This window comes from Etheostoma spectabile, chromosome 12 (genome assembly GCF_008692095.1).
Source record: "Etheostoma spectabile isolate EspeVRDwgs_2016 chromosome 12, UIUC_Espe_1.0, whole genome shotgun sequence".
NCBI classification, from domain to species: Eukaryota; Metazoa; Chordata; class Actinopteri; order Perciformes; family Percidae; genus Etheostoma; species Etheostoma spectabile.
The window spans coordinates 26,990,118-27,010,039 of record NC_045744.1 but is presented as its reverse complement, the minus strand read 5'-3'; the positions used below and the strand labels follow the sequence as shown (position 1 = coordinate 27,010,039).

Below are 19,922 nucleotides of genomic sequence, written 5' to 3'. Positions count from 1 at the left end.
CCTCTACCTTACAGGGCTGAGCAACAAAGGAACCACGCACTTCAAAATGCAGAGCAACTTAAAGAAGCCTTTAACGATTATAAGGCTACTATTTCCATTAAACTTAAGAGGGTAACTTAGATTTATTTGAATGATTTACCATATATTTATCTTTTTAATAACTCCTCTGTAGTTGCATGTCAATGCCATAAAAGTGTTTTTAATTGTTTTTTAAGGTGATGGAGAGTGAGAGCAAACTAAAAGAGAGTCTTATCGAGTGTGACAGAGAAAAAGAGGAGTTGGAAATGAAGTGCACCGTGCTGGAGAGAGGAAAGGTAGAACAGAGTCAAACAATTAGGTAAGTGAGATTGATTTCCCCTTTTCATTGTTTGTTTGTGGTCTATATGGTTTTTTTCAGATTTGTATGTATGAACATACTGATTCTGAGTTCTTGTTACATATCGAATCTTTCAGAAGAAATAGCTTTGATTTAGGGCTGCACAATATGAGGAAAATATCCAACTGGATTATTTTGACTGATATTGCAATCACGATTGAAAGAAATATTAAAATTAAAATGATTTTAGTTGGGTAGTTTTTGCGAGGATTTAGTAGAATTTGTAGGCTGGGACATCTCTGCAGCACCACAATACTTAAATAACTTAATGAGTTCACACATATTTAGCCTTTAACAAATGGTGCACCCCTCCCTGTGATTTGGATATCACACTAGTCCACATTGTGATTTCGGTAAATTTGCGATTCATTATACAGCCCTACTTTGATTTGCTGGTTTAAGCATTTTACTACCAAACCTCCCCCTCATCTGCCCCCCAGCCAGCTGAAGGAGGAGGGGAGGCAGGCCAAGTCTGCTGCTGCTGGCCTCCAGGCTCAGCTGGAGGAGGCCAGACAAAAGGCCTTGCATCTGGAACAGCAGCTCATGGAGCGGGGCGCGGAGTTAAGGGAGCTAGCCTCTCTGCGAAAGGAGCTGGAAAGCCTGCAGACTGTGAACCAGAGCCAGGAGCAAAGGGTGGTCCAGAGCCACAGAGAGGCTCAGCAGAGCCAGGCGGAGCTGGCCAGCCTGGAGGCCACACTGGCCCTGCTGCATCTACGAGAGGTGGACAGGAGTATATACACACAATACACAATACATTCTTGTTTGTGTTCTTTGACCTATTTGTCACATCATCAGTTTATTTGCTTGCCCAAACCTTGATTTTGTGCCACAGTAACTGTCCGAAACAGCAGCGGCTGCCGTGTTTAGCGTTCCTCATATGTGGATGTTTAATTTCAGGGTGCTGTGGGGACGTTGTGCGTCAGGCCCTGCATGTTTCCCCCAGTGGACTATTCAGGAACAACACACCTGCTGAAGCTAAAGCCAGGTATCCTGACAGACCTCTTGTGTACTTCATTACATTCTATGTTAGCCATGCCCAGTAACAACTTTTATTTTTTTTAAATTCAGGTTTGTCCTTGTTTTTTATACATCTGAAGAGTCTACCTTTCCTGCAATTTCCTTTTTATTATGTTGAATACAATAGTTGTCTTCCAACCTTACCTTTTTTTCTTAGAGTGAAATAAGTTATGGATTATTGGAACTTAATATAATTAGAATGAGAGACTCATTCTGCATCCTATTTTGCGCTTGAGGTGGAAGAAAAAAACAATGTAAATCTTAAAAGAAACTTTTGTGCATCATGATATTTAAGTTAATTGCACTGTAACACAAGCAGATGAAAATGGCATTAAAAAAGTAGATACCCTATATAGAGCTCCTTAATTTATGATGTAAAATATTGAGGCTTTCCTGATCTTTCTTTCCCCGTCATTTCCTTGCAGGTGAAGGCTACCAGCAGCTGCTGCGAGTGCTGCAGTCGGTGGAGACTGAGCGGGCCAAACAGAACAGCCTGGTGGAACAGCTTCAGGCGCGTCTAAGCAGAACCCAGGAGGAGATCTCCTCCCTGCAGAGCTCCATGGCCCAGAGAGCCTCCCACTACCAGAGCCTCCACATGGAGCTGCTGGACAAAGTCAGCCAAGCCACTGACACAGAGAAAGAGGTTACTAAACTTCTCTCCTGCTTAAAGTAGATTAACATTACTTCTTTGTACTCAACTGTTTTAGAGCATTGTAAATCTAAAGAGCAGTTTCATGGTCACTAGTTTGTTATTTTTATGTATTTCACAACAACCTTCTCAGCCATCAAAAGTGAGGATATATATTTTTTTATAAATATTCTTTATATGTTACCAAGCCTGAGAGCCAATTATTGATTCTAACTCGGCTATATATATATACTTTTAAAAATTTTTTTTTTATCTCTGTTCACTTCAGTTGAAAAGAAAAAGTGCCCGCGCGGCTTCCCTGGAGAAGCAGTTACAGGAGAAAACCTCGGCCTATAGTCAGGCTGCACTGACCAACACGGAGCTGGAGAAACAGCTACTGGTACAACACACACACACTTTTTTTTTTTTTGTCAGCTTAGCCTCATTGAGGTACAGCCAGACAGAAGTTCTGGTCAATTTGTCTGAATACAAGTGGACATCTGCCAAAGACTATGAGTCTTAGTCATGATTCACAACCCTTTCTGACATGCTGAATATATTCTCTAAATCCACCGTCTTATACCACTTACAGAATCCTCTTTTTTTTATTTTTTTATTTCCCTGTTGTCATTTTTCCAATTACAGGAGAAAACCAGCACCCTTCAGCATTACCAGTCACTGATGACCAAAAAGCAAAGAGAGTACCAGCAGTCTCTGGAGAAGTGTAAAAAATCTCAATCTCAAGAATTCACGGAGCAACAGCACAAAATAAAGATGGTGAACTGCATCTTTGTCTCGCTCACTTTCTTCCCCCCTTCCCTGTTGCTGTTCATTTCAGTTCATTTCAATTCTATTCAACCAATCTTTGTATATATATATGTAGGGATAATACCTGTAGTACGTGACAGTATTTCTTCTATTCTGCAGTTGCAGCTGTCTTTGGAGGAGGCTCAGGCTCGGGTGTTGCAGATGGAGCAGGAGCTGAGCTCCCTCCGGAGGGAGCGAGACGAGGCTCAGGAAGCAGCTCTCCTGCTGCAGGGCTCTGTGGACCAGCTCACGCAGGTACGCAGGACAGCGTGTAGGACCATATAGTGCATCTTTGAAGCACATGCATCATTTCAGATTTAACGTATAACTACTATAATCTAACCCAGGTTGCTGTTTATATTTTTTTTTATAAAATTACAGCAGAGGCAGGTTGAAGTAAGACACAGCGAGGAGTTTCTGCAGAGTTGCAACGCACAGGCGGCTCAGTCTGCCACCAAGGTTTGTACATACAGTAGACATGGTTACCGCGTACAATAGAGCCTAGCGATATCGGAAAAAAAATCAAATATCACGATAAAATATGTCAATGTCGAGATTGTAGGATTGACTATTGGTGCTTTTACAAAATATTTACACAATGAGAGTTTTGATGAATAATCACCCATAATTTTGAATGTAATGACTAAGTGGTTAATATCAAATAATAGAACAGTTAGTAAGTCTGTTAGGTTCAGAAAATGACATCACTTTACTGTAATGCAGCCTTTAAACCCGGGAAAAGACAACCCTGTTATATCACGATATTGCGATATCCAAAATTTAAGAAGATATCTTGCTTCATATATCAATGTCAATATAATATTGATATATTGCCCAACTCTAATAGACACAGCACAAATAAAGTTTTAACTATACAAAAACACCTGGCTGAATTCATGACTTCCACCATAACCACGCGCCGTCCATGACTTCTGTTTGTACATCAGGTGTGTGAACTACAGTCGTCTCTGTCGGCGTGTAGAGAGGAGCTGAACTGCTACCTGCAGCAGATGGAGGAGTTGAAGAAGAACTATGAGAGTGAGCTGCAGAATAACGGAGCCAAGGTACAGTGTTGCATACAGGAAGATGAGTTTTTAAACTTTGTGATGTCTGGTTGCAAGAAAAAGAGAGAAAATTTGCACACACTTGTATTTGATCTTCCCTTCTATTGTTTCTGAAAAGCCCTATCGTGTCAGACTTCTCTCGTCCCCTGTTCCTCCCTCTCCAGGTGTCCTCTCTGCAGGAGAAGCTCCACGAGGTCAGCCTGGTTTGTCAGAGCTCCAGTGAGCAGAACCTGCAGCTCCAGCTTTCTCTCCAGCAGCAGCAGACCATGCTGACTGAGAGCTCTGCTCACATCTCTGAGCTGGAGGAGAGTCAGAGCCAGCTGCAGAAACAGGTAAGTGGCAGACAGTTCGAAATTTTCTCAAATACTAGGTTGACAAGAAAATGCACTTCTGAAAATATTTATTACATCATGGAATATTTGTTGACTTATCTGTTTTTCCATCCATTTTTTCCATTTTAGCTATAATGTCATGAAAGGCTTTGCAGACTAAGCTAATTTTATTTTAGTGCACAAAACGACATGACACATGCCTTTGGTGTGGGAGATCTTGGTTTGATTCCCACTGTGATACATCAACCAGTGTGCCCCTGAGCAAGACACTTAACCCCTAGTTGCTCCAGAGGCGTGCAACCTGTGATATATATAGCAATTGTAAGTCGCTTTGGATAAAAGCATCAGCTAAATGACATGAAATGTAATAATAGTTCTCTCCATCCATTGGTCACACAGTGTTACATGTTGACCACGTTCCTCTAATAATCTTAAGTTATTTATTATAGGAAGTTTGTGGTGAGATTCATTATGTACTTTTTAGAATAACTTTGAATACAATTTATAATATTTTGAGTGTAGAAAAAAAAACAGTATGTCAAACTCTTTTTGTCTCCGTCTCAGACTGTATCTTTGTCAAGGTCTTCCCTTTGCATTGAAGGGCCTTATAATGTTGCAAGACAGATTTACTGTGTTTTATGCTTGTGTGGCCGTAGGAGCGTTTTCGAAATTGTTTCTAGAATTGCTTGATTCTGACCCAGGATTTACTAGTTTAGTTGTAGTTTTAATCACACAATGCTACTCTATTATGCTCTTTCTTCTCACTCACTGCCAGGCATACATTTGCTCTTGCACTGATTTGGGATAAACCATTTCCACATTGTATTGTGCCAAGATTAGTCTTGGTAAAACAGGAGGGAAAAGGTTCAAGTAGCTTCTTATTAGCAAAGATTGAACATTTGTTAAAGCTGTAAATTGGAGCAAACAGAAGCATGTAAAGAGCAGAGGATAAACATTAGTATAGCAGTACTCTTAATATGCAGACTTACTGTCTCCCCACGCATATCACAAACCAGTCTCATTGCCTGAGGGATTTATTTTCATAGTTCACATTTAAACAGCTGATTTTGCTTTCTGTCCTTCACAACAAACGGAGCACAGCGGCCTCCATTCAGTGAGCCATGTACATGAAGGTTTGTTCTGGGTCACAGACAAGATATCAGATTGCCTGTAGGGAGAGAGTGTTTTTTAGGACCTGAGTGCCAACAGCGCAAAGGCCCTATTGAAACTGAAGGAATTATTATTCCTTCTTTCTTCCCAGTAAATTAATCGCCTTTTTGAGGGGCTTAACATACTCAAAAACTCACCAAAATTGGCAGTCGCATCAAGCCTGGTGAAAATGCACGTATTTTAAGAGTTTTGGGAATGGGCACACAAAAATGGCTCGCTAGCGGCCTCTACAAAATTAAAAAAATTGAGCCCCTGCCGTATGTTTAACATAGACTCACGAAACTTGGTACAAATATGTAACATGTCAAGACGTACATGAAAGGTCATTGGACCCATACCCTAAACTCAACAGGAAGTCAGCCATTTTGAATTGAAAGTTCAAAATAAGTGCAATTTTGGCAATTTACACGTTGTACTTTAACAAACTCCTCCTAGAGAAACTCCTCATCAAATTCAAATTTGGTCTACATTGTCCAATTGGCTCAAAATGTTTCAGGATTCATAAGAGTCCAACCCTGGGGACAACTTTGGGCTGATACTGACTCAAAGTCGTAACGCCACCTTGTGGCAACTGGAAGTAGACCTAAACGTCAAGGTGCTATACTTACACTTTAACTTTGATGTCATCTACGGGCAAAAATTGACTTTTGGTCATAGCGCCCCCCGCAGGCAGCAGGAAATCAGCCTTACATGACAAACATCTGAAATCTATGATGTTGGTTCATCAGATACAGAGCCAGCCCCTATCCTTTTTACCACACTTACTTTATCAGGCCAAGCCCCATTTCATAACATTTTAACCGTTTAAGGTAGTCCCCTGTGTGAGGTGTCATTGAACTCAGCCACGCTCTCTTCCATAAGTGGTGACCCAATTCAGGGAGAGTCTTGTGTGAGGTGTCATTGAACTCAACACAGACTTTCCTTTTCATTGGTCATGGTTTGGGCTGCCCCCTATACTTTAACCATGCCCCCTAAACAGCTAATGAACTGTGTGATGTAGAGTCTTGTCTGAGGTATCACTGAACTCAGCAGAGAGTTCCCTTTTCATTGGTGATGATTTGCAGTGTCTGAGTGCCGCGCAAATGCACGGCCACAAGGAGCGGCGTCCGCCAGTAACCCCCACATGCAAAGAGGTGCGAGGGCCTGTCCAACACTGCTTGCAATTTTAATATTTTATAGTTTTGAGAATTAGGTCAGGCCTACACTACAAGACCATGTTCCCTTTATTAGAATTTAGGGTTTCTTTAGTGTTGTTCTTAATTCCCTGTGATCTTTTTAGTTTTGTACTAGAGCCTGAACGAGATATCGGCGGGAATTTCCTGATCTATCGGTATCGGCATTTATAATGGCCGCAATTTATTTATTTTTTTTTTAATATTCATTCATCAGAATAGCTAAAGGATTGGCGTTGCATAGTTTTTCCACCAGAGGGTGCTCTACAACGTCCCCGTTGGCAACACTGATTATTTTTTTTGATCAAAGGACTTTAAATTTCATATCTTAAGTTTGTATTTTTATACATTTTATTTATCACAAGTTTAATATATTTTGATGTTCCTCGGTTCTTTCATTAATTATTATCATCATATAATTTTTGTGAGAACTCAAATCAAAACTAGAAATCCTTTATCGGTCAGGCTCTGGATGGAACATGGATGCTCACGTTGTGTTTGTCCGCAGGTGTCCAGTCTGGAGATGGAGCTGGAACGAGCCCGGGCATCTATGCAAGGTGAGGTAAGGAACAGAGAGCAGGACGCCCAGGAGAAAGACAAGGACCTGCAGGAGATGAAACAGCAGAACACACAGCTCTCCGAGTCTGTCAGGTAAGAACACCTGTACATGTGCTAGACTCCCGGTAGGCTCGCATTGGCAGACCTATCTACAGCGTTGTGGAGATAGGTCTAGCTACACCACACACACCTACTGGGATAGGAGAAAAATAGAATGCTCTGGGTTGTTTGCATTTCTTTAAACCAATCACAACCATCTTTGGCGGTACTAAGCTCCGTGGGCAGAGACAGTGGCTCTGCAGAATAGTCTCGGGAAGGAACTTGTTTTGGTGGAACATTTGCACCCCGCAAAAGAAAACGCCACATACAATATTAAATGAATTTAACTGTTCCCACAATACAGAAACATGAGCTATTTAATTTAGCTAGAAAAATGGCTACCTTACCAGTGTATTACCAAGTGTACTTCGTCCACAGCAGTCCCAGAAACTGTCCCAAAACATCCCAGTTTTTTTTGTTTGTGTTTTTATACATTTACAAATTACAAACAATACACTGAAACTGGGAACACATCCCAGGACACATATACATATTGTTAGTAAATCTTTCCAATTATTCCCCAAAAGAACCAAGCAGGTCTGCCTTGTTGCAAGATCCAAATGTTCTTCAAAACCTGCCATTTTTAGCATGTAGCTGTCTAGCTTGAAGTTTGTTGTTGTTTCCCGTAGCGAAGGGTAGTTGGAGAAAGGCAACACACAGAGTCAACTTTTTGACCATTTTCAGACATAAACCATGTCACCGGTGCTATAACCAAATTGTTTAAAATATTACAAACAATGCTTAAGGTCTTAAAATTATATTGGTTCACACTTCAGTAGTTCTTTTGTTGATTGTATTCACTGCTGCGACTATTCGGGGAATATGGAGCCCCAGTGACTCAGCATTTCTGAGTACTGGTGTGATCCCTGGGCAGCGCCTTTCTGCGTGGAGTTTGCATGTTCCTGTGTTTCCGTGGATTTCTTCCCACCACCAAAAACATGTCTGTTATGTTAGTGTCAAAAAGAACTGGAGTTTGTTCCTTGGCGCCTGCAGCCAATAAAGGCACCTTTTATTTAAAGCAGTTTCTATGAGGCTTTTGTTTGTGACTATTTTTGGGAGTAGGCTGTTTTTCCTGACTTGGTGCAAAGACAATCACACACATAACATACTATTTGTAGGCATGAAGCAGGCCACCCCTCCCGCCCCATAAATAAGTGTGTGTATAAATGCGGATCTTACTTGTTAGAGACATGGAGATCGGGGCCTTATGCATTCAGAGCAATTTTATTTCTGCAGGGCTGCTGGTTAGTCTCATTTTATTGACGTTTTATAAGCTCCAAAGCAAAAGATGGTTGGTTGTTGTGTTATCAAAGACATATTTGCTTAGCCCAGTTAAGCTAACAGTCCAGGAGAGATTTCCTTTTCTAAGTCTACGATGGGAGCCTTGCTCACATTGAGGTGAGGACATGGACATGGGCATGTTGCATGCCCCCAGTGTGTTTGCAGCTTAATGCTTTTCTGCGTAATATTGATTGTTTTCTGTAGCATGTCTTTCCTTTTATTGCAAAAATAATGTACCACTGTATAAATGTACTGATTATTGTTTTATGTAGCATAAGACATGCATGCTAGGTAATTAGGACTACAATTGAATACTGGCACATTTACAGAAATGTTGATTTAATGTACGTTGTCCCTCATGGAGAAATGAAAATACAATGTGTTTGTGGTGCATTCTGCAGCCATCTGACATCAGAGATGACAAAGTGCCAAGGAGAGCTGGTGTCTAAAGATTCAGAGCTGCAGCGTCTAAAGAGGGAAGTCAACACCAAGATTTCTCAGTTCAGCCGCATGGACGAAAGCCTGCAACACATGGCGAGCCAGCTCAACAGAAAGAGTGAAATGGGTACGTTACTCGGTTTCAGTGCAGCGTAGGAAAAGAGACTATTAGGGCCAGAACTGCACAGCTCTCTTTTACGTTTAACTTTTCTTTTCCTACCTGCCCCTCCCAGTGATGGATCTGGAGGAGAAGCTCCATCGCTGTGAGGCCGACCGGCTCAACGGTGTCCAGCGGGTCCAGGTCCTGGAGGGACAGCTTCAGGCGGCGCAGGTTGAGTTGGCTGAGACTCTGGAGCAACTACGGACACTCCAAGACGTTCTACAAAGAACCAAAAGCACCGCAGATGAGCGGCAAGCCTCGGTGGAAAAACTGACAGTCCAGCTGAGGTGAGGTCATGCCCTCATGTAAAATATCCTTCTGCGCACAGGGGACAAGGCACGAGCCTCATATGGAGACAACGTCCATGTGCTGTTGCTCTGATCCGTCTCTGGATCGGGCATATCTGTGTTTGGAACAATATCCACATTGTGTATGTGTATCATAAACGGTCATACAGTCACTTGTACGTCGTCTGGATAATGTCGTGGCTTATCTTTGTTTCTCAGATGAAGTAATGACATTGTGTTTACTGTTCAATTATATGAGTTTCTGAAAAGAAATGCAGGTTATGTCCCTTATTATCCAAGGTGGAACCTGTCTAATGTGATATGTACTGTACTGTATATTTGCTGTGATGGATTCAACACGTGCTCTGTTTTTTTGATGGAATAGTTTTCTATATAAAACATACCACTGACAGCTATATCTGCATACATTTGAATCACATTCGTTGAGTAAGATACTGTGTGAAGCATTTTGTACATCAAGCACTCAACTCTGAGTACCCTCATGAATGTGGGATTCATTTCATTGTAAGAAGAAGAAGAAGAAGAAAAAAAACAAGATGCTTAATGTTTTAGATGATTAATCAGTAGTCATATTACTCCATACGGTCCTGATGGATTTTTCTTTTACTGTTACACTCTTTCAAAGCACAATGAAGTCAGGCATTAGGAGGGACATGCAGATGCTTGATACAGAAAGCAGAACATAACATTTGTCATGATCTAGGTTAGAGTCATGAACCCATTAACACACAAAAAGCCACAAAAATGAGTGTCTAAGTCCAAACTTAGTCACGTTGTAAGTACTCAAACCAAAGGAAGTAACCCCAACAATAAACAATAGAAAGTCCTTGAATCATGTCCCCTGTACATGGCCCTGCAAGAATCACAGTTCTATCTGCCGATCTCTGTTATATCTGCCATTATCTGCCAGAGAATTCTCCCAGTTACTCAGTGTGTTGTTTTTATGAATGTTTATTAGTGAGGTATCTGATAAACTTGTGTTTTTGTCTGTCTGTCTGCCTGTGTGTGTGTGTGTGTGTGTGTGTGTCTCTCTCTCTCTCTGTGTATCTGTCTTTGTCCCTGTGTCCCTCTCTCTCTCTGTGTCTGTCTGTCTCTCTGTCTGTCTCTCTGTGTGTGTCTGTGTGTCTGGCTTCACAGTGATACCCAGAGGGAGTTGGAGGAGAGAACTCACGAAGTCTTAGATATGGACAATGCGCTGAAGGAGAGACAGGGGGAGCTCCAACATAGAGCACAGCTGGTACAACACAGACCCAAACAAATGGATTGTTCCACTATATTTCATTTCATTTGCAGAATGTTTTGCTGCCATCTCGCTCCTCATTTTGTTTGTGTTTCAATTTTCTCTCACCCAACCCCCCGCCCTTGTTTACCTCAGCTGGGTCAGCTGGAAGTGGCCATCCGAGAGCACAAGCAGGAGATGGAGATGAAGGTGGAGTCTCTGCAGCAGAGCCTGGAGATCCGAGAGAGAGAGCTCACAGAAAGAAACATGAAGGTCAGGAGCACACACAGAGTAAGAGGGCAAAACTTGTGAGAACTCAGCCTTCATAGACATATGGAGAGAAAGTTTTGTTTAAAAAGCTGCGTGCGTGCGAACGTGCGTGCGTGTGTGTGTGTATTGTCAAAAACTGTATGTGCTTCCGGGTTACACCTGAGGAACCAAAGATTGGTTTCTATTGATACTGAAGCCACTAATTGTCTCTTAGATGAAATGTTAATAAAACACTGTAAGCAACACAGTTGTTGAAAGCCCTGATTATAAAAAGGCTGTAAGAATGTTTGCACACCTTATTTTTGTGTTTATTTTGTGTTCATAAAATTATAAAAAAATATAATTTGTGTGACGACGTAATCTAATCTGATTTCCTTATTAGTTGAGTTTAATTAAAACCATTGTGTGTGTGTGTGTGTGTGTGTGTGTGTGTCTGTGTGTGAATGTCTGTGTCCGTTTCTGTGTGTCTTTATGTCTGTATATCTGTGTGTGTGCGTCTGTGTCCGTTTCTATGTGTCTGTCGTCAGGAGCTCAGTCAGCAGCAAAAACTTCACACTTTACTGCAAGAGGTTGAAGAAAGTCAACGTCACTGTGAGGCTTTGACCAGAGAGCTGGACGCCACCAAGCTGCAGGCCAAAGACAAGGTAAAGTTATTAGTCTGGATAAAGCTATAGTGCATATTTTTTGTCTCCCACATGAGGAGTTCTAAGTTATAACAACACGGTCTGAGCAACCACATGACACAAGACAATCGCACACCACCTCCACCCTCGATCTGCTGCGTGCGTGAATTGCCGAACTACACCATTTAGTAAACACAGCCATACTGAGAAATACAGAGAGAGTTTTGTGGAGCTGATGGGCTTAATTAGCTTTGTAGCAACTCATTTTAACGAACGTTCTTTAATTTAGAATAGTAGCGCAATGCAGCTTTAAGGATAAAGCAAAAGAAGAAATTATTGTTGAGACGAACATTATTGCTCCTTAAATCTGCTGTGCTTCTACTACCAGTGATTTTGTCTGTGTGTGTCTGTGTGTATCTTTGCAGGAGGTGCGGCTGTGCGGTGTGGAGAAGGAGCTGGCTCTGAAAGAGGCCCGCTGGCTTCAGCTGGAGGCGGGACTGCAGAGCATGGTCACCACCTTAGAACAAGAGCTGGAGCTGGAGAGGGAGCAGCACAGCAAGGAGGTACAGCAGCTACTGAGGCTGGAGGACATCTTCCTCCATCTGATGCAGGGGGCTTTCACGTTTTTGAAACCAAAGACTACATACAGTATATCGTGTAACATAAAGTTGCATATTAAACTGGGCCTACAATAATGTATAGGGTGGCTTAAAGCTGCACACATACCTTTTTGTAGTGCATAGAATACTAAGCTATGAAAATAATAATTGTGGGCATGATTTTATAAATCATCTTTAAATGTTACACATACATGTGGCATTGTAAATCCTTAGGATTAAAGGGTAACTACCGTTTTTTCCAACCTGGACCCCATTTTCCCATGCATCGTGTCTACTTGACTGATGTGACCAAAAATCTTTGAAATTGGTTCAGTATTGAGCGAGATTGCGTTGAAGGTCCGGTGCAAACCGAGCTGCAATGTAACCAATGGGGCAATTCTGCAGCCTTGATTTGTGTCTTTTTTTGTACTGACAGTCTTAGATTGTTACAAAAAGTTTCTGACAACATCGGCAATCTTTACACTAACACAGACCATATCATTTATGTAACCTACTGTGAAACTACAGTCTCCCTGAACGCCTTTTTCTCGACTGTCTTTCCACTCTTCACACCGCTGTCTTTGGACCCAAAGTCATGTCCTGAGATCCATAATGTTGTTAGACACTTTTAGCAGCAATCTGAGCCTGTCAGTAGCAAAAGAAAAAAAATCCTTTTTAGTGGACACAAATCAAGCCAATAAAATCTGAGCAACAAGTACTATTACAAATAGAACTTCAACCAATCTCTACAAAACCAGTAAATGAATAATAGGACTAAAATGAACCATAATGCTCGCTTAAAAAATACCATAGAAACAAAAATCAAATAGAAACCAATAAACCGGTAGTAACTAGACTTGGCTTGTTGCTATTTGTTCTGAAGAATTCCCGGCAGTTTGCTTCTATTTGCGTCTCTACGTGACAAAGGTCTTGTGGATTGGCCTTTTTGGTCGTCCCTTTCGTTCCCTTTTTGTTCCCTTTTCGTATCTTTTGTTTCCTCTTTTTTTCTTTTTTTTTTACAAACCTTACGACCGCAGTGTGAATTCCTTATTAGTTTCCAGCAATTCACTTTCTCTTTGTTTAAGCTCATCCCTCTCACTGCTGATAACCTCTTAATTCCTGCCGATAGTTTTTATGGTGTCGTTTATGTACTTCCTTGTCCTGCTATAACCTTTGGCACTATGTGATTACATCAAAAGAAGCCTGATCATTTTCTTATCAGAACAGCACATCATGCTGCGCACTAGCTTGTAAAAACCAAACTTGTCTCATCTGTCTGTTTTCCCTCCTTCTCGCCCTCCCTCCCTCGCGCCCAGCTGGAGTCCCTGCAGCAGAGTCGAGGCCAGCTCCTCAAAGTCTCGGAGCAGATCTCCTCTACCATGCTCTCCTCCCAGGAGCAGCTCGCCGATAAACTTCAGGAAAGCCAAAACCAACTCCAGGAAGCCAAAACCCAGCTGGAGCGAACTAGGACCGAGTTGGATCGCACCCGGAACCAAGCCAGCCAACTCCAAACACAGAGAGACCAGTTTCAGACGCAGCTCCTGCAGAGTAAAACCCAGCTGGAGCAAAGCAGGGTTCTGTATGAGCAGGCCAGAGCCCAGAACAGTCAGCTCCATGCCCAGCTGGAGCAGCTCAGCTCCCAGTTAAATCAAACCCAAGTCCAGGCCGCTCAGCTCCAGACCCAGCTCCAGGCCTCCAACAAGTCCATGGAGACCTCTAAAGAGTCCCTGCTCATTAAGGTAGACGTCTTTGTGCGTGGAGTGGAAGTTGTGTTTTAAATTAGAGACCCTCTATTTGGGTGCCCTGCCGTATGAAAATGTGTCCTCTCATGTTCATTTATCACTATCATTTATTTTATTTATGAAGGATTAATTCAATTCAATTAGTGTCAAATTACAACAGTAAGTTTCTCAGGACACTTTACAGTAGGTCTAAACCACACTCTATAATTTACAAAGACCCAACAATTCCCCATGAGCAAGCATTTGGTGGCAAGGAAAAAAATGCTTTTAGACAGAAACCTCAGCGATGCAGATAAACATCATATGATTCATAACAGTTATAATAGTTGGCAGGATGTGCCACGGCACTTATAGTTACAATAAAGATAATAAAACATTGACTAGAAATAATAGTTGTAGCAGTGCAGGGCGTCGAGCAGGACCACGGCAGCAGCTGCCAAAAACACACCACCTGAACCAAAATGTGGCATTGTCAGCCAGCCGGTTAATTTTCACCTGTGGTCCTTTGGCCAGATGTTTTGAGACCAGAGCAACTTGATGGATATCCGATTGAATATTATCGGGCAGGAAAGCCATCTCTAGAAACTGGCTAAAAGCAGCAATACCTCAGCCATACCATTATCTACAATATATTTAAGATGTAAAGAATTACTTTTTCTATCAAACTGCAACAGGATTGTTTGGTTTGTTTGGACCTTGCTATGATAAAATTCAAATAAAAAGAAGAAAACTTTCTATTCAACATAAATATATATTTATACAGTAAAAGAAGTTTGTGCTCTTGTCTTCTGCAGGAGTCTGAGGTGACCCGTCTCCATGCCAAAATCTCCAGCCTGGAGCGTGCTGCTGACCGCCAGCATCTGTACAGCCACACACTCTCCCTCCCCGCGCTCCACACACTCACACACCCCCCAGAGAGCTCCCATTCTGCTCACGCCCCTTCTTCCTCCCCCCAAAAGCTTCAAGCAACTCTTCCCTCTTCTCAACACTCTCACTTGACTCGCCTCCTCTCCCCAACACACACACGAACGTGCTCATCTCCCCCTGCTCACAACTTCCTCCAACCTGAGAGCCTCCAAACGGCCGACTGGCTGCAGAGCAGCAGCATCGACTCCTCTCTGGATGTCCCTCCCAGTCTGAAGGCTACACTGAGGGAGGCTTTGAGCAAGCATGCATGGGAGTCGTCCACCCCCTCAGTCTCCTCTTTTCTTTCAGTGGACCACAGCTGGCAGGGCCTCAGCGCAACGGACGCCACGGCAACCTCTGACCTCTCCTTCAACCCCCTCACGTACTTGGCGGACAGTCAGGAGGACCGAAGCCTCATCATGAAAGCTACCTCCATGCAGGAGGGAGATGAGGAGCAGACCAGTGAGTCAAGAAGGGAGTCTGTGTGCACGCTGGTGGGCCAGGAGGAAGAGGAGGGGGTGGATATGAGTTCGCTCACAGGGATGCTGAAGTTTGTCAATCAGACGTTAGCCATGCAGGAGGACCCTTCTTTATGGAGCTCCACAGGGTTATCACAGAGTGGACGCAGCCTCGCTCCCCAGGTAACAACCCCAGCCCACGCTGATACATACAAGGACTAGTCAGCTCATCAACGAGTGGATCGACCAGATTCTCTAATGTGAGGATTTTCATCTTTTCTCTGTTTATATCAGTGTAAAATGAATATCGATGGGTTTTGTAATTTGTACGTTATTTAAAGATAACACCTTGGGTTCTGGAAAAATGAAAATGTATCACTTTTTTCTAACATTTATAGACTATACAATTAATAATTAAGAGGGGAACTTTCCATAAGATCATTTCTCGATGCAAATCAAACCAGCTATTAGGCTAACTGAAATAACACCATGCCTATCTCTATGTATGGTGAAGGGTATGTGATGATGGGGGGTTATTTTAATCCCAAAGACCAAGGGAACTTTATCAGGATGCATAGTGTACTGATCCATGAAATAACTGGCCTTTAAAAATTAAAATGTGCCTGCCTCTATGGGAATTTACCATGGGGGTATGTATACTTATGCCCCCTGTATTTTAAGGACAAATATTTATTTATTTACAGTACATACTTCATTCACAAAGAAAATTGGTGTCTTTAAAAAGTCGGCTTTTCCTAATTTTTTTTAATTAAGGCATTAAGATGTTTTTTTAAAATCCTCTTTTTAATCAACTTTAGCCTGGGTGTGTAAACTTTCTCAAGCCACTGTACATTGAGTACACAGACACAGACTGTTGCTGTTGCATCACTCTGCGTGGACCTGCTCATGTTGCATGCAAAGACTGCCACTAGCTAACAAATTTGCATGCTGCCCGTTGTACAACACCTCATAATAGTCGTCATAATATGTGCAGTAAGGGTGAGCCGCCTTATCAACATAAAATTCTGATAACAGAAAAGTAAAACGTGTGTGTTTAAGATAAAAGCAGCATACTGTGTATGTAATGTTTCCAGAGTTGTAGCGTTGGTGTGTCACTGATGCACATTTTTCTTTTCCCATTTTAGACAGACGTCAAGGAGACGTGAAGCTGTGTTGCCAAGGAGACGTTGGAGAGGAGCCGTTTACATGGGTGTCATCCTTGTGTCAGTGTGCATCTAATCATCTAATAGATGTTCATTAACACCTCACCTTTGATCTGTCCCATTGGTGTGTGTTATTGAAATCAATCTGCAATATTGTCTGCCAGGGAAACGAGAAATGATGTGTTTAGATGACCACTACTTCCCAGTCTGTAAATGATCAACTCTGATGTTGTTTTATACAGTATAAATGTAGCATTTCATGTTGTATCTTTTCCTAGCCAATATTTATATATTGCCACACATCTTTTTAATAAGCTAAGTGAATTAAATATGTTTTTGTTTTTGTATACAAGTGTTTTGTCTATGACCGTGATTCGTAGTTATTCTCCAGAGAAATGTAAAAAGCTGCTTTCACTAACATCTGTTTGGATGTTCCAGTGCTGTTACTGGCTGTTTGGTGGTGTTACCAGAGCAACCGGCAGCTTCCGGTCCAGGAGAAGAATTATTGCTCGGGACTGTGGAGGGAGTCCTGCAGAATGTAATACAGCCGGAGATGGTACTTTCATATGATATACATAACAACAACGTTAGACTTGTTTGGGCTCTGAAGAAGATTGAGGAATAGTTTTTACTCCTTTAGGCTCTTTTTACCTATTAGATTAAGTGATAGACAGACAGACATTTATTGATCCTTTCGGAAATTCATCTTGCACCATACAGCTCATAGACGGACAACAACCACAACAACAACAATATACAAAACCAACCATCTCTGCATCATAAAATATAAAGTGCCATTAGCACCAATTGAGTGCTATGTTATCCCACAGAGAGGATCACGTTATTTCCCCCAACTTATTCAATAATATGGTAGTTTTTTTGTAATAGGTTAGGACGTGTTTAAAAAGCTGCACACTGTGCATTGTCTTTAACACTGATGGATTACCCAGGGGCCCAACAGATCAGGGGGCCCCAAGGCCAGAGTCTTTGTGTTAGGTGACTGTCATTGACATGTCTCTTTGGAAAGTCAAAGGGATCAGCCAAAAGCAAGGATGTTCCAAACGTGTGTGGGTTGCCCCTGATCCTGATCTGAGTCTTTAAAAGGAATAGTTTGACATATGGGAAATATGTTTTTGTTTATTCTCCTTCTTGCCAGAGTTAGCCGTGAGAGTGATATCAATTGTCTCATCTGTTAGTTCAATAAAGGATACAGTTGGCTTAACTAAAAATGGCATAACAACACGAAGCAGGGAAACCGCTTGTCAGGCTCTGTCTAACCTCACAGTGACAAGCACCAGGAAGCCTCTGTGCCCAGCCAAGAAATAGTCCAGTACATAACCAACAAATTATATAATGTGCTAAATAGTGAGCCAGAGTGAGCCCCCCTCTTTGGGCTTTTATGTATCTGTGACCATCAGTCTATGCTAAGATAAGAGCCTACAACATGGATTAGATCACACATAACAAGTGCAAAATAACCTAAATAATGGTTACTTATTCCAGTCACCAGTTCATTCCTGAGCTGTAATCACTGGCTGCAGGCGATATAAAGTGTTTGGTTTAGCAGGCGGACCATCAGCAGATGGCGTGAATGCTGTAAATGACACACAGGATGATTTCCTGCCTACATACGAGGGGCTTGTTCATATTTACATTTCCTCACCACAGGCCTTGCTAGCTATTGGTGGTTGTCATCTTGTGTGTGCCTGTGTTTGTATGTGTGTGTGTGTGTGTGTGTGTGCATGCGTGTGTGTGTTGCCACTGGTGACAAAGACAGAATTCATTTCTGTCAAACCACCGTGCCTGTCCTAAACTCTCACGTAGTGGGGGTGTGATGTCTAAAATTAACACTTTAATGCATTAGAGGGTAACTTTGGTATTTTTTTCAACCTGGACCCTATGTTCCATTCTTTTTGTGTCTAAGTGACTCATGGGAACAACACGTTTTGAAATTGGCCCGGTATTAACCAAGACTGCCAACAATAACAAGCTGCAATGTATTGTAATGGGCAATAATTATGCACCTTCAATTTCCATCCACTAAAAACTAAAAGTGCTGTTTTTGCCACTGACATGCTCAGATCATTATTGTTTACCTTGAAACAGCCCTGAAATCACTATCGCCAAACCCACCGCACTCCATTTAAATGAACAGTAATTGTACCATTTTAAAGCAAACTTTATTCAAAGTCAAAAGAAACAAATCAAAAGCTCTCTTCGTTCATCTTTCCACTGTTCCAACAATCACCACTCTGGTTTGGCTGAAATAAACCCATAGTTCCCTCATTTACATGTGACAAGATGCTGGCTCTATACCCGCTAAAAGTACTGATTAGGAGTCTGGTGAGTTTGGCGATGATAATTTCGAGGCTGTGTCTGGTTCCATGGCATGAAAATGTCACATTATAAGGTTTTTTAACATTAATATGAGTTCCCCCAGCCTGCCTATGGTCCCCCAGTGGCTAGAAATGGTGATAGGTGTAAACCGAGCCCTTGGTATCCTGCTCTGTCTTTTGAAAGTTCAGATGGGCAGATCTGGAATCTTCCCCTTATGATGTCATAAGGAGAAAGGGTACTTCCCCTTTCTCTAAGTTGCCCGCCCAGAGAATTTGGCCCTCCCATGAGAAAGGGAGAGACATCATGGCTTGAAAACAAATTTAAAAATGGCAGATCCCCGCTGCCACCTTGCCCCCCCCCCCCCCCCCCCCCCCCCCTCCCTCCCTCCCTCCTCAATAGCATTTAAAGCTACAGACTCAGAAGTGGCACATCCTAAAGAAAGCCCATTGTGCAACTGGCTCTAGTGGCTGTAATTCTGGACAAAGCCTGAATTTCGGAAAGAGACTTCAGATACAGTATTAGGGGCCACTAAGGTCTATATAAAGAGACTTCAGATACAGTATTAGGGACCACTAAGGTCTATATAAAAGAGACTTCAGATACAGTATTAGGGACCACTAAGGTCTATATAAAAGAGACTTCAGATACAGTATTAGGGACCACTAATTCTATATAAAAGAGACTTAGATACAGTATTAGGGACCACTAAGTCTATATAAAAGAGACTTCAGATACATATTAGGGACCACTAAGGTCTATATAAAAGAGACTTCAGATACAGTATTAGGGGCCACTAAGGTCTAATAAAAAGACTTCAGATACAGTATTAGGGGACCACTAAGGTCTATATAAAGAGACTTCGATACAGTATTAGGGGACCACTAAGGTCTAAATAAAAAAGACTTCAGATACAGTATTAGGGGACCACTAAGGTCTATATAAAAGCTTCCAAAGAGCACCATGTCATGGGACCTTTAAACAAAAAGGAACTGACTCTTTAACAAAAAGGTCCATCTCTTTAGTATCCTTCCATAATTATGTCAGACACAATAATCTGAGCATGTCAGTGTAAAAACAGATATTTTAGTGGATGCACACAGATGTGGAACAAATGCCCAGAGTGGTTACATTGCAGCTTGTATTGTGGCCGCCAGCTGCAGCAGTCCTGCCTAATACTCCTGACTAAAAATAAAAA

General features: G+C 42.0%; 1 protein-coding gene across 3 annotated transcripts in view; it reads left to right on the top strand.

Moving 5' to 3' along the window:
* ccdc18 (coiled-coil domain containing 18) overlaps positions 1-16,744 on the top strand; it is a 20,406-nt gene extending 3,662 nt beyond the window's left edge. For 2 of the 3 annotated variants that reach the window (XM_032531896.1, XM_032531895.1), the window contains exons 6-26: positions 15-111; positions 216-337; positions 817-1,096; positions 1,274-1,361; positions 1,819-2,036; positions 2,311-2,421; positions 2,667-2,798; positions 2,949-3,083; positions 3,210-3,287; positions 3,776-3,892; positions 4,057-4,224; positions 7,075-7,217; positions 8,906-9,069; positions 9,176-9,389; positions 10,548-10,647; positions 10,786-10,902; positions 11,427-11,543; positions 11,948-12,085; positions 13,438-13,860; positions 14,658-15,410; positions 16,373-16,744. In XM_032531896.1, the coding sequence (XP_032387787.1) occupies positions 15-111; positions 216-337; positions 817-1,096; positions 1,274-1,361; positions 1,819-2,036; positions 2,311-2,421; positions 2,667-2,798; positions 2,949-3,083; positions 3,210-3,287; positions 3,776-3,892; positions 4,057-4,224; positions 7,075-7,217; positions 8,906-9,069; positions 9,176-9,389; positions 10,548-10,647; positions 10,786-10,902; positions 11,427-11,543; positions 11,948-12,085; positions 13,438-13,860; positions 14,658-15,410; positions 16,373-16,393 (3,736 nt within the window). In that variant the 3' untranslated portion in view covers positions 16,394-16,744. Of the gene's footprint in view, positions 1-14; positions 112-215; positions 338-816; positions 1,097-1,273; positions 1,362-1,818; positions 2,037-2,310; positions 2,422-2,666; positions 2,799-2,948; positions 3,084-3,209; positions 3,288-3,775; positions 3,893-4,056; positions 4,225-7,074; positions 7,218-8,905; positions 9,070-9,175; positions 9,390-10,547; positions 10,648-10,785; positions 10,903-11,426; positions 11,544-11,947; positions 12,086-13,437; positions 13,861-14,657; positions 15,488-16,372 lie in introns of all 3 variants that reach the window. The other variant, XM_032531894.1, reaches the window with a different exon arrangement.
* The last annotated feature ends 3,178 nt before the right edge of the window (positions 16,745-19,922 follow it).